Here is a 14458-nt window from a genome sequence, read left to right as displayed (position 1 = left end):
TTTTTTTTTTCTTGTGCAGTTGTTTCTTCCCATGACAATGTGACAATTTTATAATACTTAAAACATCTGGTGGCACCTTTTAAAAATACCTTAAGAGCTTCTTAGTCTCATACAACAGTAGTACCCAATTACATCAAATACACTGAACAGGCCCTCTCCTTCAGGAAACATCCTGGTCAGCTAGTTCCCTTCTAATAAGTTTTAAAATCTCAACCATCTTTCTGTGCTTTCCCCACACCTCCTTACAGGGTGCACACTGCACTTTCAGCTACAGTATTTTCTTTCAACCCTATTTTGGTTGTTTGACTCAGAATTGGAGTTTGCTGTCAACATCAGCTCTGTGGTCATTGTTCAGTTGCTCTAACTCTGAAACTCCCTCCCGGCCTTTAGGCCTTAGCACACTGTGTATTAGGTACTTCTCACTACCCCCAGTGGGCCTCTTTGAACATCCACTGAAGCCTCCACTTATCCTTCCCACATTTAGCTTCTCACTCACTGTACTCTTTTCAACCGCAACATACATCACCCATGCATGTGTTAACATGCTGTTCCCACAGTAGTGAGTTTCAGCAAGACTGCATAGGAAACCCCTAGCAGAGTATGGCATGTACCTATGTGCTTGGTCCGTAAAAACCTGTCCTTGAAATAGTTACCACTATGTCAACCAATCAACAAATAGTTCACTTTTGGAAAGTTTTAATAAGTTCTTTTTTTAGAATCTTTTACTTATTTGGTACAGGGTCTTGCTATGCAGTTTGAACTCATAATGATCCTCCTATTTCAGCCTCCCCAGCACTGGGATTACAAGCATAACTGGCCACACCCAGTTTTGCGGCCAGCTCGGCCAGGGACCAGCATGGTGTGCAACGCCAGGGCTTGAACCTGGGGCCTTGTGCTTGCTAGGCAGGTGCTTAGACCGCCAAGCTATCTCCCCAGCCCCTTAACAGTTTTTATAGCCAGGATAAGAATATAAATTTTAAATCCCAATCTATTAGAATAAATACATTTTTATTTTTATATATGTCATTCTAGATCTGCAGTGGGTTTGTAAATTATCTGTACTGTTCTTTATTTTTTATGTATTTAGGACAGGGTGGGTCTACAGGGTCTCACTATGTAGATTGGACTTGTACTGACCCACCCATTTACAGCCTCCCAAGCACTGGGATTATAGATGAGCACCACCACGCCCTGTCTCAATTGTATTTCAGTGCGCCCCGAGGGGCAGGGCCAGCAAGGCAGGCCCAGGGATCGAACCCCTGGCCCCTGCATTTGCCTAAGCAGGCGCTTTAATCCACTGAGCTATTTGTCAGGCCCTCTGTTCTTTATTTATTGAGTGCAATGAGAATGCTCTCATTTAGAACTTTATAAAAATACAGATAGTAAAGATAAAAGCTACTTCGATCCTTCTCAAATATCTGCTTTCATCTCTCTCTACACTACCCACATACAGCAGGGATGTTCCTTCCTACAAACTATTATTATTACCAGAACAAACAACAATACACAAAGCATACTAGAAATATTTGGTTCTTTTTAATCAGCTATTGGTGGTATAATAAAATAAATTTAAGTGGCACCTAAACATAATAGTTCAACAGTACTCTACAACACGGTATGTTAAGCCTTATTGTCAAAATTACACCTTTTTGTTCAAGAAAGGAGAAAAGGCATGATCAAAATTATGGCCAGCAACTTGGGTTCATTTGGACACTGACAGGAGATTTTGTAGATATATCGGCAGGCACTGTGGAAAAATCAATCCATTACACTAACAATGGTATAATACAAATTTTAAAAAGGAAAGATATACATTGCAGGTTATGTCTGAAGCTGAAGAAAAATATCCATCAAATATCACAATGGATTTTTTAATAATTGTTTTAAACATTAAGATTATTTAGGGGACCATCTCTTATTTTTGAACATTTAATTAAATGTTTAAGGTATTAAATAATTTATACAGAGTAAGTCTGTGAAATGAAAGGACACACAAGTACATACTGCTCCACTCCAGCCCACCTACCCTGCAACAATGCTCAATTTTGTAATGGCCTCAGCAGAAAGTAATTCCCAATTTAAGCAGAATTTATAACTTTACAAAGTTTATAGAACCCCTATCTTTTCATTGTTCTTTTTTTAACAGCAAATATTACAATGAGAATTGATCAGAATGTAAAAATATTTGTGCAAAACTGCATTCAGTTTTCTTACCATCTAACAATAGGGGAAAAACACACACAATGACAATAATGAAGAAAAACGGCATCAAAAGTAACTACTTTGGATTTCAAACAACAGGGATTACGCTATTACTAAACACTGAAAGAAAACATGGCACCATGAGCAGCAGGAGCAAGAACCAATCGCGCCGCCGCCGCCGCCGCCACCGCCCGCCCAGGTACCCGCTGAGGAGCCCGCTGGGGGCGCGCACGGGCCGCCTCTGCACTGGCGTCCAGCTCTCCCCAGGACACCTGCGGGCCTTCAACGGGATGCACTGTCTGTATTTCTCAACTTGCAGGTCATAAAGAAATCTTTCAGGAAGTCTTTTCCCTCCTCCCCACCACGGAGTGTTGCTCGTCTTGACGGCAGTCCTTAAAAGAGCTGAATCATGGATTCTCTGGATTTACCTACACCGATCCATTTAACTAGAAAGAGAGAGCACAGCGTGAGTCCACAGAGGGCACCCAGCAGCCTGCAGGGGAGCGGCCTCCTCCCGCCTTTATTCACCACCACCATTTGGCCTCTCAGCACAAGTGCGCCTCCAAGCGCTGTCTGACCTTAACTTCACGTCCTATACGGCTGGGGGAACTTCTAATAACCTGCACAACGTGGCTTTAGATCACACCACCTGCAGAATTCCTGGCTTCCACAGGCACTGTGAGGACAATCCCTCGGGATTTCAGAGGTCACTGTCAGACTCAGGGCCACCTATGTCAGAAACTAGTGACTAAGAGGAGTAAGCAAATACGCCTACTATAACTGATGCCAGCCTTGGAAGGGTTCCTAGCAACGTGGAACACAAGTCATTCCTACAATGGACAATAATACAAAAGTCAGAATGAATTTATAGAAGGCACCTCCTATTTTATTTTCTAGTACTTCTGATTTCTATTAATTCAAAGAAAAGGATTTTTTAATAAATCTTATCCTTTATTCTTGTTTTATATATTTTCTAATGAATTTTTCACTTTTCTGTATTTATTATTTCCTAATGTAAACTCAAGAAATTCCCCTCTCAAAGGTAGTTTAATCCAAACTAAAAAAAAAAGAATCAGTTTTGGTAGTCATAAAAATATAAAATAATCAGTTATTAAGAAAGAAGGAGTAAGAATGAATGTCACAGGGTTAAAACAAAAAAGATTAACAAGGGAATTAAAGACAGGGGCCAGGGAGATGGCTCAGTAGAATAACTGCTTCCTTGGCAAGCGCAAGGATCTGAGTTCAACCCCTCGTTCTGCCAAAAAAAAAAAAAAAAAAAAAAAAGACTCAGAAAGGGGAAGAGGTAACCCACTGTCTTGTAAATAAAGATATGTATTTTATTTATTCTAAGGAAAATATTTTATATCTTCCCAGGCAGTTTACACAGATCACAAGCACTCTGTAAAGCAACGATGATTTTTTTTTTTTAATTCTATTTTGAGGGCAGCCCAGTAAGTTAGAAATAGAAAAAGAGCAGATGGTTGTTCATAAAACTTTATGCTTACCTGGAACTTGAAGCTCATCTTCAATGAATCGAACATAATTTTGTGCATTCACAGGCAACTCTTTAAACGTCCTCGCAGACGATATGTCTGTATTCCATCCTGGGAGTGTCTTGTACTGGACTTCAACTTTATTTAAGACTTCTTGGTTTGCTAAAAGTTAAAGAGGGTATCTGTTCATGGTCTATACTGTCCATATCAAACCACTTTAGGCTTTAGCACAGGCTGCCAGCACATAGCAAAATCCTTGGAACCAGGTCTGTGTCAAAAGGCAAATTTCTGAGGCTTCAGAAAGGTAAACAGTACCCATCCAGAATAATGTTTTATAATCAAACATTTCTCTCTTTTTTGGGTTTAGTTTTTGAGATAGGGCATTGCTATGTAGTCCAGGCTGACCTTGAACTCAAGGTGCTCCTCTGGTCCAACCACACCTGGTAACAACCAAACTTTTCTGAAACAACGTGATTATTCATGATTAGTCAATAAAGATTATGCAGCTCTGGGGGCTGGTGAGATGGCTCAGTGGTCTAAAGCACCTACTTAGAACAACCTTAGCAAAGCACAGGGACCGCAGTTCAATCCCCCAGCACCACATGCCAGCCAGCCCCGACCCCTGGTGGGCTGAGCTGGCCACACGCACACACACACACAAATTAAATAAATTGAAAAAAAAAAAAAAAGATTCTACAGCTCTAACAAAAATTCAAGTCAAATGAGGTTTGGTGCCAAACTTAGAGTTTTCCATTTTTAGAGCATTTAAAATTTTTAAGGTATCAATTACACATGGGTTTAATGACAGCAACCTCACAGAAAGAAGCCCGGCATGCCTGGTAACTTACAAGAAATCCATCATTCTGACTGAAGTTGTCACTACTCTACCTGCTCATCTTCTCTGTATCCATCCTGACAATGGAACGTGCCCTAGAAGCGACGACACAATAACGGGGGATGCTACAGGTGCTGCCAGAGTCCCCAGGACTCTCCCTCCAATGAAGGCAGCTGCCACACCCACTGGCTTGTCTGTGTGGGGACACAGGGGCCTTGGCCACTATCCTTCATTTAGGACAACTCAAGGACCACTCTACTTCCAGAGTTCCCCAGGAGATGAGTTAAGGACTTCAAGGTGGTCATCCCCTTTGGCTTATCGTCCTTTAAAACAATTTTTTTTTAAATTTTAAATCTTGATTTATTTATTAGGTACAGGGTCTCACCACACAGCCTGGACTCTTGGACTCATAAGTGATCCTCCTGTCTCAGCCTCCCCAGCACTGGGATTACACTGCGCCACCACGCCCAGTTTTGGAGTCGAACGTGGGTCCTTATGCTTCCCAGACAGGTGCTTTGACTGCTAAGCTATCTCCCCAACCCTTGTCTTCTTGTAACTAATTTTGATTACAAAATGACAACTGTTCACAATGTACAGACCAGAGGCCAGAAAAAAGAAAACAGACAAAACATAGACATCCCCTGGACGGTGGACTTTAATGTTTCCTGCAAGCCTGCACTGCTACTTCCTATAACTTCACTAACATAAAGTCAGTGGGTTTTTGAAGGGACAGCCTGGATCTGACATCACAGCAGAAGACACAAAGATGGGGGTCATTATACTAGCGTGGCCATAAGCCCTTCACCGGCCTGCTTGCTCTGCACTCAGAGAGATGCACTGTTTACTCTCCCTGGTCTACACCATTCACTCTGCACACATTCCTTCTGACAGTAATTTTTCCTCCTGGGAACTTTTGAGCTTTTTCTTCTTTTACCCTAAGGCAATGTCAAACTTTCACATTCATCAATTGTTACATTCAATTCTCTGAACGGGACAGTCAGAGCCTAGAAATGACTGCCAGTCACTTCAACACTCAGTATTACCTCCATGCTGCAAATGCCCATTCCCCCAGGCAAGTCTGTGCCAGTCACCACCCTAAGCCATGCCTGGCTTTGAGGCAGCTACCCAGAGAGCCAGGCACTAGGATGTCACTGGGCCCAGTGATGCGGCATGCAGGGGTTCCTGCCTCCTGTGGCAGAGGAGTGACAAGATCCCTTCTCCAGTAGATTCTGGCTTCAGCACCGTGGGAGATAAAATGAAGGGTTTTTCCAAAAGTAGATTTCAGGTCCCTTATCTAATTAGGACAAAAGCCTTCAAAGGCTGAGAAACTTTCCAAAGCTAAGACTGCTGGTATCTCCACTCACAGGTTGGAACTCTTTCACCCCTCTCTGTAGAGGGAAGATTCTGCAGAAGTAATGGAATTTTCATTTATATTTATAGTACACAGTAGTTATATTCATTGTAGGAAACTGGCATGTATTACATAACACATCTCAATTTTGTTGTGGTAGTGGTGCTGGGGATAGAACCTAGGGCTTTGTGCATGCAAGGCAAGAGCTCTAGCACTGAGTCACATCCCAAGCCCACACCAGTTCTTATTTTCCCTCCTTCATCTCCAGCCCCTGCCCTGATATTTTATTTCTATTGCTATGCAGCTATTCCAGGTTTCTAAATTTTATAAGGTTTCATTTCTCCACTGTTGAATTCCAGCATTTTCTGCAGTCACTCATCTCAATATGCAGTTATGCACCTGTGGGTTTGCCACTTCCTCCTGAAGAAGCAGGTGGACGTAGGTGACCACCACGGTACTTGTTCACCCTCCACATATATCTCAGCTAAGAACTTCTTACACAATCACATTATAGTTCAATTTTCCTCCTGCCTCATCCTTCTCACAGATGTTGCTCAGATTACACACAAGGCAGTGTGCCAATCAGTACAGCAGAATCCGCTTCCTGGAGAACTCAGTCTGAGGCAGTGGGAACTCGGATGAAGACAGCTGAGCCAGGAGTGTGAGAAAGCAGCTCTATAAGCAAAAGTGGGATTGGATCCCTGGCCAGTGCGGATCAGTGCTGGTGGCATACGCACCACCTCCGACATGCTGGAATGGAACTGTGACTTCATGGGAGACAAACTGGGGGCGCTATCTGAAGCACTGCAGAATGTGCACAGAGGAGGAGGCTCCTGGCGAAGGTCATGAATGAAAGAAAGACAAGGCTGGGGGTCTTTGCTCAGCCTAAATCAAAATATGAAAGTCCAAGGGTCAGCCGCAGCATCTAGACTGTACCTCATCCACAGCAACGAGCAGAAGATGAGGATCAGGCTGACTTCAACATATGGATAGCAGAGCTCCAGAGTGTAGACTCTCAACTCCAGCCAATCTGTTGTGAGACCAGGGCCTGAGGAAAGTGGAACTCTGAGATGATGGATGGGACATCTGGGCTACTGTGGTTGAAATTCTGAGGGCTGTAGAATGTCCCCCAACTTGCTGAGACTAGGCTTCCTCTTGCTTGGAGATGATGCAGAGGTCTCTGCCTTGCAAGGCCGCCTGAGCCTACCCCAGATCTATCTCTTCCTGCCTCATGAGGACACAGCAAAAACCGAGATTAGTGGTGGTGAGTCAATGGCATGCCTGCTGTTTTTCTTTTAAGATAAAACATGTTAATATGAGGGGCGTTTTTTTCCCCAACTAAAACCTCAGTATTAAGGTCTAACTGCAGTGTTGGCACTCTGTGATAAGCAAGTGGGTTTGGGCTGCAGTTTGGACACTTGTCTCTAAAAGGTTCACTATGACCTAGATGTGTCTGTCAGCTTCCATTGCTGGGACAAAATACCTGCCACCAGCAATTTACGAGGAAAGCTTTATTTGGTTCATGGCTTCAGAGCTCTCAGTCCATAGCCGGCTGGCTTTGGGGAAGAAGCATCGCAGCTGAAGGGCATGATGCAAGGAAGCCAATCCCTTAATGGTGGCCAGAAGCAGATGACAGAGGAAGAGCTAAGAGTGGGGCAGGGACCAGATGCGTCTCCATGGTCATGCCACATCTCCTCCACCGTGCCTTATATACTAGTAGTCCCTTCAGCAACGAAACCACCAAAGGGGTAACCCACTGAGAAGGCCAATGGTTTCATAATCCACTTCCCTCTCCCTGAGTCTCTGGATCCAGTCAAGCTAACAATCAAGATTAACCAGCACAAGGACCATAGAAGTACCTGAGAGCAAAGGGGCTACATTCTCAGAGATCTGTAGGACGAAGCCCGCATTTGCCTGTGTGCAACAAATCAGTGTGTACAGACGCTAAGGGTGAGGGTGCTGGACCTGGGAAAAGGTAGGTCATGGAACATCAAATTAAGTAAAGGATAAATGGTCTCAGGCACTCTCCCATGATGCATGACACAAAGATGATACAGGCTGTCCAGGAAAGTCCTGAGCATCTTGAAAGTCATGAAACAGACCGAGCAGACATGTCAGGATTGCTAAGGTGCTTGGCTAAAAAAGACATCAAGAAACTCAAAGGGCCTTTCATTTCAGCCATTGTAAAAAGCACAGGTCCAGACTAGCTCTCAAGATACAACAATTCCTTCCAGAAATAGACACTATGCTTCCTGAAAGAAAAAAACCTCTCCAGCAAATCCTGAAGAAACTCAGTTCATTAAACTGTGAACAATTTCCTGATCACAATTCAGGATACTGGAGGCAGTTCCACTGGCCTAGAGGTAGACAGCAGATTTCAAAAAACAAGAAGCAACTAGAATTAGCAAGATCAGGCATCAGAGAGGAGGGAGCTAGGAGACAGGATCTCCCCAGACAACCATAAAAGAATTCCATGGCTAAGATCAAATTACACATGCAAAGACAATGGCCGTCAAAAGCTCCAATAGTAGCCGCTACCCAGCTGAAGGCAGGACAAATATTCTGGAGGTCAAGCAGAAATGAGATGGTCTGAACATCAAATTAACAGAGAAAAGCAGCAGCTACAATAAAATTCAGTCATATATAAACCGATAGGAAATCTTAGTAAAGTTCTTTTATACAGGAAGTATAAAAAAACCAAATGAAAAGTTCTAGAAATAAAAAAGTCTTCTGGACGGGTCTAAAGCATATCTAGTATGAACAACAAAGAGAAACAGGGAAGGAAAATGGACAGCAAGAGTGGTGGCAGGATTCCCAAAGAATAAAGGCCAGGTGGCAGCACTTCAGAGACAATGGTGATCACGATTACCATTATTAGCAGCAGTCAGGGTGACAACTCAGGACCTGGCCATCAGAGAGATAAAGAACTGGTCAGAAGACAGGTAGTCAAAAGGTTGCAGGCTATGAATGAGACTTTTAGTTTCAAAATGAAGTAAAAACGACAGCCTTCTGTGCTCTTAATCATCAATTACCCCTGCTAGTGACTCCTTTCCCAGTGGCTTTTGGCACTTGAAATCCAGTATGACAGGGCACAGCCTTAGCTTAAAGTCTAATGGGACACTTGCTCCTACTTTTGCAAGGTGATAGCCCAGTAGGGGATAGATTATATCACTAACCTTTCTCGTGAAAATTTACTTAAGACACCCAAAAGAAATCTTCAGGAGCTACTATACATCTACATAGGGTTCAACAACCAGCACAAGAGTAGAGCATATTGTGAACCGCCTCAAAGACAGGTACTGCCCTTGGGGTAGGAGGGGCTCAACTCAGTCCCTACCCAGGAACTGCCCTTGGACAAAGGGAGCTGCTTCACCCAAGGGACCACTTACTGTCTGGGTATCAAGAAGTACAAATTTCTAGACATCGCTCCAATACAGGATAATTCAACGGACCGCCCCACCTCTCTGGCTCCTCTTGGGACTGGCCACACTACATTTGAACAATTCCTTCATATGTGATGGTGCTGAAAGCACCCTCCAATATACTTCTTAGATGCAAATTTCTGCCTCAGACTCTTTTGGAGAACCTGACCCAAGTCAGCAAACTCATCTTGAAAAAGATAAGCTTTACCTATGTTGTTAGTCGTTAAAAGTTTCAATTAAAAGAATGTGGTACTGTTCACTATGGTAGATCTTCCCACGTGTCATTAAATTTATATATATATCTATATATATCTATATAGATATATATATTCATTTTTTTTTTTTGGTGGTACCAGGATTGAACTCAGAACCTTGTACATGCCAGGCAGGCACTTATTCTACCGAGCTATCTCTCCAGCTATGATTAGACTATTTTTTGGGTGTTTGAGAGTTTACAACACTTTTTTAAAAATTTTTTTGCAATACCAGGGATCAAACTCAGGACCTTACATTTGCCAAGCAGATGCTTATTCCAGGGAGCTATTTGCCCAGCTCAAGTTTACAACTCTTGAGGTAGCTTTGAAAGTAGACTTAACAACCAAGCCATAATATATATTGGAACAACTGACTTTCCAACTGAATAATATCCTACAGTAGATAAACAGATGGTGTTGCCCCACTGTTCCCAAGAGTAACTCTGCCATGGAAGCTACGATCCTCCTGCCTCAGCCTCCCGAGCACCATGCCTGGCCTGTGTGTAGAAGTTACTTTCAAAACAGGGAAGAGGAGACTCAGGAACAGCATGCCCAAAGATGCCATGTTTCTTTTATGTTGAATCTGAATGCATGCTTCTGGCCAGCACCTAAACAGAAAGCAGCTTGGAGTCAAATGCTAACAAGTGAACACTCTGCATTATGTCACAAAGGGCCTGCCCAGCTTATGGCTAGATATCATACATCACATGGAGAAGCTCGCGGACAATGCTCCACTACAGACGTCGTACAATGTCCTTAACATAGCCTTCAAGGAAGTACCTGGGAAATGAGGTATGACTTCACCATCTAACTTGTAGGCAACACCAACTTTGATTTCTGTAAACATGTCCAAAATATCCAACTTGGTAAGTGCCAACCTAATTTTGGAAGAAAAGGCAAAATTATAAACATATTAAAGACCATAATATCTAATGTTAAAGAGTAAAGGAAAATTCGTGCAAAGCTCAAAGTTCCAAAGCAATTCTAAAAACTGATTAGGATTATGTTTTAAAGCGTGCCACATGTAAAACACTAGGGAACAATATATCAATATATTATTCATAATACACCACTGAGTTATTTACTACTGACTACAGTAGACCTTCACTGGTCCTGGAAGCCTTGTACACTGATTCAGCTTCGTTAGCTGACCACCAACACGCACTCATGGCGGGGCTGCCCGAGTTAGGGTGCACTCTGTGGCCACAAGACACAGCAGAACGTGCTGCTCCCTGTGGACGAGTACAAGCCAAAAGCACATGTACACGCATGCTGTCAGCCCTTGGTTCTCACTCTTGTTCCCATCACCTCCACCCTTTGGATCAGAAACTGCTGAAGAGGGAGGAAACCACGGCAAGGGCTCTTCATGATACACGGAAACTTCCTGATCAACTGACTGGATAACAGGTTTTTAGGGGGAAACCTGTGGGAATTAGATAAAATACTAGGTTTGGGATACTTGTTCACAGACTATTATCTTTAGCCTTTATTATGTTATTTTCTTGGAGCACACACTAATTAATACAGATATAGACACTTTTCTTGTCATTATCTGAGACAGGATCTTACTCTGTAGTTCAGGCAGCCCTTAAGCTCACTTTGTAGCCCAGGCTGGCCTTAAACTCACAACAATCCTCCTCCCTCAGCCTCCTGAGTGCTAGGATTACAGGCAGGCATCACCCTGCCCGGCCTAAGCACACTTACATACATACACTGATGACCTTTAATGAGCATTGTCAGTGAATCACAGAGTACGCTGTACGTTCTCATCACACTTTTTGTCTAATCTTCCAACACCACTGTGACATACACAATCATACTATCACTGATTTTACAGATGACAAAACTGAGGTGCTACCAGTCACATGAGCATACCGAATAGATTTGAGATTTGAGTCTAGGGTGTCAGACCTTAAACCTACGCACTCCATCACTGTGAGGTGCCGCCTCCCTCTCCGTATGCACACCGACTTACTGGGCTACTTACGTCCCTCTTCGTCCAGCCCACTGCCTGCCCACTTGGCTTGCTGCTTTCTTATGTGTAAAAGACCATCATAATTCATTTCCACCACCCCTGAATATGGAGGCCCCTCTTTTATATTACCCCCTCCTCCACCATATCTCATTGTACTTCTACCTAGAACTACCATTTCAATTTGGAGACTACAGAATTAAATTTTTCTATTAAAATGAAGGGGTTTTTTAAACCTCAAATCTGCATTCCACAAAATTAAATCTGTGGTCATGAACTGTCCTATGTTTTCCTGCAACAGATATTTCCACAGAATACTCACGCAGTAAATCCATTGATCATATGAGCATATCTGAGTGAAACAAGGTCCAGCCAGCCACACCTCCTTTTCCTTCCAGTAGTTACCCCGTATTCTCTACCCCTTGTTTGTAATAATTCTCCAATTTCCTGGAGAACAAAAAAATAGGCCCTATGAATTGCAATAGCAATGATGGAAAGTTAATGGCATTATATTAGAAATCACATAAGACAAAGTCACTGTATGATAAACACCTTTCAGACAATAAGCCAAAAATACAATTCCACAGAGATGACAAATTTTATCTGAGAAGGGTATTATTTGGAATAGATACACTGTTGGCTTCATTTTTTTACCCTGCATTTATTTACAATCTTTTACGTAGGCAACTGCCTAACACGTATGCTGACATGATAGGAAAGACAACTAAGTGCTATCTATTAAAAACAAGTCACTGGGCTGGAGAGATGGCTCAGTGGTCTAAAGCACCTACTTGAAACAAGCTTGGCAAAGCACAGGGACCTCGGTTCGATCCTCCAGCACCACATGCCAGCCAGCCCCGCCCCCTGGTGGGCTGAGCTGGCCACACACACACACACACACACACACACACACAATAAATGTAATAAATAATAAAAAAAAAAACAAGTCACTAATAAGCATTTGTTAAGGTAGACAAATCCAACCAAATGTTCCAAGAACAACTGCAGTCTGATATCTTCTCTGAATATGGCAAGGCCAGATGTATAATGATTCTCACAAAGAGAAGGAGCAGATACAAATCAGTAAGGAGTAAAAACATCCATTTTCTTTCCACATTTTTCAAATTGGATTTACTGAGAATGAGCTTACATTGTTTTGCTCTGTCGGAAAGGCACCGATGCCAACCCTAGTGGTGTATGCTTTCACAACTCCGTACACTTCTCCAACGTTTTGAGGGGGCATGCCCAGACCTGTGCAGACACCTCCAACAGTACAGTTCGAGGAGGTTACAAAAGGGTAAGTCCCTGAAAACAGAGAAGACTGTTAAGATATGCTCAGGTCTATATGCACTTTAAAACAGAAATATTATTAAAATTCTGCATTTAAGTATTTTCTAATTATCTGACAAACATACTTACAACTGGCACTGCCCTCTTTCAACATCATGTTTTATTCTTGATTTTCTTTGCCTCTAGTGAGATTAATGTAGGTGTATAAAAGGATACCTACCACATATTTTGACTTTCTTTCTTTTTTTTTGAATTCAGGATCTTGTGCTTGCCAGGCAGGCACTTAAGCCACTAAGCTAAATCCCCAGCGCTGAGTTTCTTATTGGTTTAAAACAAATGACTCCATGATGTGAGAATTTAAGGCACGGCAGCAACAACACGGACACACTGGAATGAACTAAGAATCCGCTTTATGGGACTTAGAATTTCCCAAGCCGTGGCTCTCTACGCAAAGAATAACCCCCATATTACAAGGTAGTAAGGGTGTGCTTTCTTTCTCCCTTTTATGCTCAAGTATCCACTCTGCTAATTAGACATTGGCTTCTTTCCAGACTAGGTAGGTATCTTACGGTATCAGAATACTGTGCATATATACTATATAAAAACACACTCTAATTAGCTGGAACCAAGCTCAGTGAAATGGCAACAAGCAGACATGAAGCATGAGAAATTCTGTTTAGAGGCAACCAAGAAGTTAAGCTTTAACCTTCTGAAGGTGGAGGAAACACCCTGAATCAACCCAGAAAGTCTCATCCCCAGGTATAAGCAGATTTTCATAGATCTTAGAATACGTATGTTTAGCAAGACTGTATGCATTTCTTAAAGGTTGAATTAAAGATGAAGGTTCACCTTTAGAATTCATTTTATCATCTTATGGCTTGAGGCAGCTGAGGTGATTAAATAATTAATAAAATAATAAAACCCTTAATTTATAGGTCCCGTCAGTGCCCTAAATGCAAAATAATGATTTTTTTAAAACATGTACAAAACTTAACATACTGGTTTCTCTCATAGTCCTTTAAAACAATAACAATAAAACATTGGCATGACAAACTTCCATCATTCCTAAATATACACGCTAAAAAAAACTCTTTCAAACATTAATTATGTATATTTTAAGTACTTTAGGCCCAGTCTAGCTCCCTGCAAACCGTACTTCACTTACCAAAATCAATATCCAATAAAGCTGCATTTGCTCCTTCTACCAAGATTTTCTTTGGTGGTCCATGGAGAGCCTCATACAGGAAGTAAACTCCATCTTTCACCATTGGTTTAATCCTTTCCATATAACCCTGCACACAAAGACAAAACCAACTGCCATGTGCACCAATAGCCTGAATATATAACCAGTATAAGCAGAAGACCTCAAGACGGTAAACATTGACAAAGCGGGTTGCTGACTGTATTTATCTTACTGTTGCAACATTTATATTAGCTTTGGTCTCTCATGCCAATTCTCAGAGCCAGAAAAGACACCGGGTCGAGAATAATAGAGATCTAGGTGCTGGGGGTACAGCTCAGAGGTACAGCAAGGACCTGGCATGCTCCTGGTGCTGGGTTCCACTTGCAGCCTAGGGAGTGTGTGTGTGCACGTGAAGAAATTGAAAAGTTCTTTATCAACGTCATGGCAGATAATGGT

At 42.3% G+C, this 14458-nt stretch overlaps 1 protein-coding gene across 1 annotated transcript in view; it reads right to left on the bottom strand.

Annotated features, from left to right (window-relative positions):
• Nucleotides 1-1514: 1514 nt before the first annotated feature.
• Adss (adenylosuccinate synthase) overlaps nucleotides 1515-14458 on the bottom strand; it is a 45820-nt gene continuing 32876 nt past the window's right edge. The window contains exons 8-13 of the mRNA XM_004626830.2: nucleotides 13985-14111; nucleotides 12680-12834; nucleotides 11852-11976; nucleotides 10338-10435; nucleotides 3708-3857; nucleotides 1515-2648 (exon numbers count right to left, since the gene is read on the bottom strand). Coding sequence (XP_004626887.1) covers nucleotides 2596-2648; nucleotides 3708-3857; nucleotides 10338-10435; nucleotides 11852-11976; nucleotides 12680-12834; nucleotides 13985-14111 — 708 coding nt within the window. The 3' untranslated portion in view covers nucleotides 1515-2595. The remainder of the gene's footprint in view (nucleotides 2649-3707; nucleotides 3858-10337; nucleotides 10436-11851; nucleotides 11977-12679; nucleotides 12835-13984; nucleotides 14112-14458) is intronic.

This window comes from Octodon degus, unplaced genomic scaffold, assembly GCF_000260255.1.
Source record: "Octodon degus isolate 3935 unplaced genomic scaffold, OctDeg1.0 scaffold00017, whole genome shotgun sequence".
Lineage (NCBI taxonomy): Eukaryota > Metazoa > Chordata > Mammalia > Rodentia > Octodontidae > Octodon > Octodon degus.
The sequence above is the reverse complement of the archived record's forward strand: the minus strand, read 5'-3'. Positions and strand labels throughout refer to the sequence as shown.